The 2,582-nt window shown below is 41.5% G+C and overlaps 1 protein-coding gene across 1 annotated transcript in view; it reads right to left on the reverse strand.

Moving 5' to 3' along the window:
• The window catches only part of pcdh10b (protocadherin 10b), a 42,340-nt gene extending 41,276 nt beyond the window's left edge, over positions 1–1,064 (reverse strand). Inside the window, exon 1 of the mRNA XM_032528290.1 lies at positions 914–1,064. Within this exon, the coding sequence (XP_032384181.1) occupies positions 914–997 (84 nt within the window). The 5' untranslated portion in view covers positions 998–1,064. The remainder of the gene's footprint in view (positions 1–913) is intronic.
• Between the last annotated feature and the right edge of the window lie 1,518 nt (positions 1,065–2,582).

Here is a 2,582-nt window from a genome sequence, read left to right on the forward strand (position 1 = left end):
ATCTATCTATCTATCTATCTATCTATCTATCTAAGTATCTATCCATCCATCCATCTACCATTTATCATTATCTGTATATCATTGTGCTTGCAGCCTGCTGATGGATTGACAGGGTGCTCCTCTTCCTCCCTTGCCTCCTGTCTTTACATCATTATCATCATCAACTCGCTCCAATCCTAACCTAATTACCAACACATTTAACATTTATCTTAATTACCCCCACACTCCCTCTTACCCCCTTTGACTTAATTAATGCAATCAATAATTAATTTAAATATGACTTTTTAAATTAATTATTGTTGCATTGCAGCTAATTAGCCATGCTAATTAACAGAATGTATCTGTATCCCCTCTGCGTATGTCACCGATCAAATTCATAAAGTGTTTCATTGTTTACAGGCGAGTCCTCATTATCGGCTCCCTCCGACGCTCCATGAGACTTTCCTCGTCTCCTTCTTGTTTGTTTCTTTGGAAGGAAACATCCAGGCATCCTGTCGACGAGCTGCACATCAGTCAGGGGCTTTAATTGTCTTGTCCTTTTCCCCCCCTCTGTGTCCGTCTTTATTATTTATAGGTCGCCGCAGCTCACACTGGCCATTCTTCATCACGCGTCCCTTTTCTGTTTCATTCCATCATACATTCCCTTTTCATCATCCTCCAGGTTCCTTTCCCCTTCTCTATCTATATCTAGCTTTCTTTCTCTCTCTCTCTTTCTCTCTACCTGAGTAGGTGTTCCTGTGTTTCTCCCCCTGTCCTGACCTTTAGCCAGAGAGAGCTGTTGCATCTACAGCACTACAGACAGTCAGATGGTTTAAAGACAAGAAAAGAGGAAAGTAGTTTACTTTATGTTTATGTTTCAATCAATCAATCAATCAATCAATCAATCAATCAATCAATATATCCATCAACCAACATCAGAATCAGAAAAAGCTTTATTGCCAAGTACATTTTTTACACATACAAGGAATTTGTTTTGGTGTAGGTGCATGTCACACATTCTCTAAATATAAGAAGGTTAAAAGAATCAAGTATTAAAATATGAACAATATAAGTATGAATTCATATAACACTTTACAGCAACCAGCATGTTTCCAAAGTGCTTTCCATCAGGAACCAAGAATAAAACAACATATACATAAATAAATACACAGGAGAAGGAGAGGGAAATTGCCATAACACTACTAGGTATTAAAAGCCATTCTAAACAAATATGTTTTGAGTTTCGATCTAAAATAAGCTACATCTGTAATAGTGTGAATATCATGGTTAACTTGTTCCAGAATCTCGGGGAAGCAACTGCTAAAGCCTGACCCCCCCCCCCCCCCCCCCACCATTTATACCTGGGGCCTGTTGCACGAAAGTAGAATAAAGATATCCAGGATAAGTGAAAAAGCGCAGCTTGACTTAGTGTGATCTGCTCATCGCGGCTTAATCGGTTGCACGTTTGCCGAGCCAGGATGAACAGGTGGAGCTATGTCCAGCCAGGTGTAGATAGCCAGGATAAGTGCACGTTCACGGCTTTCTCAAATAGACCACGTTATCGATCACAGATTTACTGATGCAGAGATGAGAAGACGCATGCGCCAAATGTTTGCAGCAGCTTCTAATGGACAGTAACGAGGAGGGGAAGAATATGCAAAAAGGGAAATACGTCTCTTATCAAACGGAGAAAAAAAAAAACAACATAGCGGACCCGACTGAATGTGTGGGGGTTTAAAAATATCTACTTTACCTCAAAAGAGAGCAGAGGGAACTAATGTTCCTCGGGAAATGGACCCTACGGACTTTAGGCTTAATTTCAAACCCTTATTCACAACGTGAGAACATGTTTTACAACCATGCCCAAATCTCTATAAGCTATATCTAATTCTTTGTACAATTAATGTTCATACAGAACAATCAGAAAGGGACAACAACTAGAAAAAAAAGTAAATGACTTTAATACACGCTGTGAACATATATGTAAAACAATATTCATGTTTTTTTATTCTTCTGACAAGTGACCGCACCAAAATAAAAAGATTAAGAAGCATTGTGGTGTTCCCGGTGTGATGAATGTAAACTACACTACATACGTGCTGTATATAGGGACGTTATTGGTCCAGGGATGGGAGACTAATTGAGAAGGTTATGAAACCAATATAGCCTAAGCTATAACAAAAAACAATAGGCCCACTTATTAAGGAGTAACACAAACTACCCTTTATTAGAGAAGGACAAGCAACAAGAAAATGAAATCATGAATGTATTGGTCTCTGACCAGTCTGCCATTATTATCATCTTGGAATATCGCTACATTAATATCGTCACACTTAATCTCCGGAGCGCGTCCTGTATAAACCTGAAGCTGAGACCACGAACGCTGCGCTGCTCATCTCTACTTTTACAGAGAGAGTGGACACTGACACAACTTGCAAGCCTGCTGGCAGGCAATAGCCACTGGGCCACCGGCCACCGGGCACCAGGCACCGGCCACCGGGCAGCGGCGGCCACCGCGCCACCGGGCAGCGGCCGCACGCCAGGCAGCCTCGACATAGTACCGTCCCACCGGTAAAAGTCCCACTCCACATCAGGGTGCCAGT

The sequence above is a fragment of the Etheostoma spectabile genome, chromosome 10 (genome assembly GCF_008692095.1).
Source record: "Etheostoma spectabile isolate EspeVRDwgs_2016 chromosome 10, UIUC_Espe_1.0, whole genome shotgun sequence".
Taxonomy (NCBI): domain Eukaryota; kingdom Metazoa; phylum Chordata; class Actinopteri; order Perciformes; family Percidae; genus Etheostoma; species Etheostoma spectabile.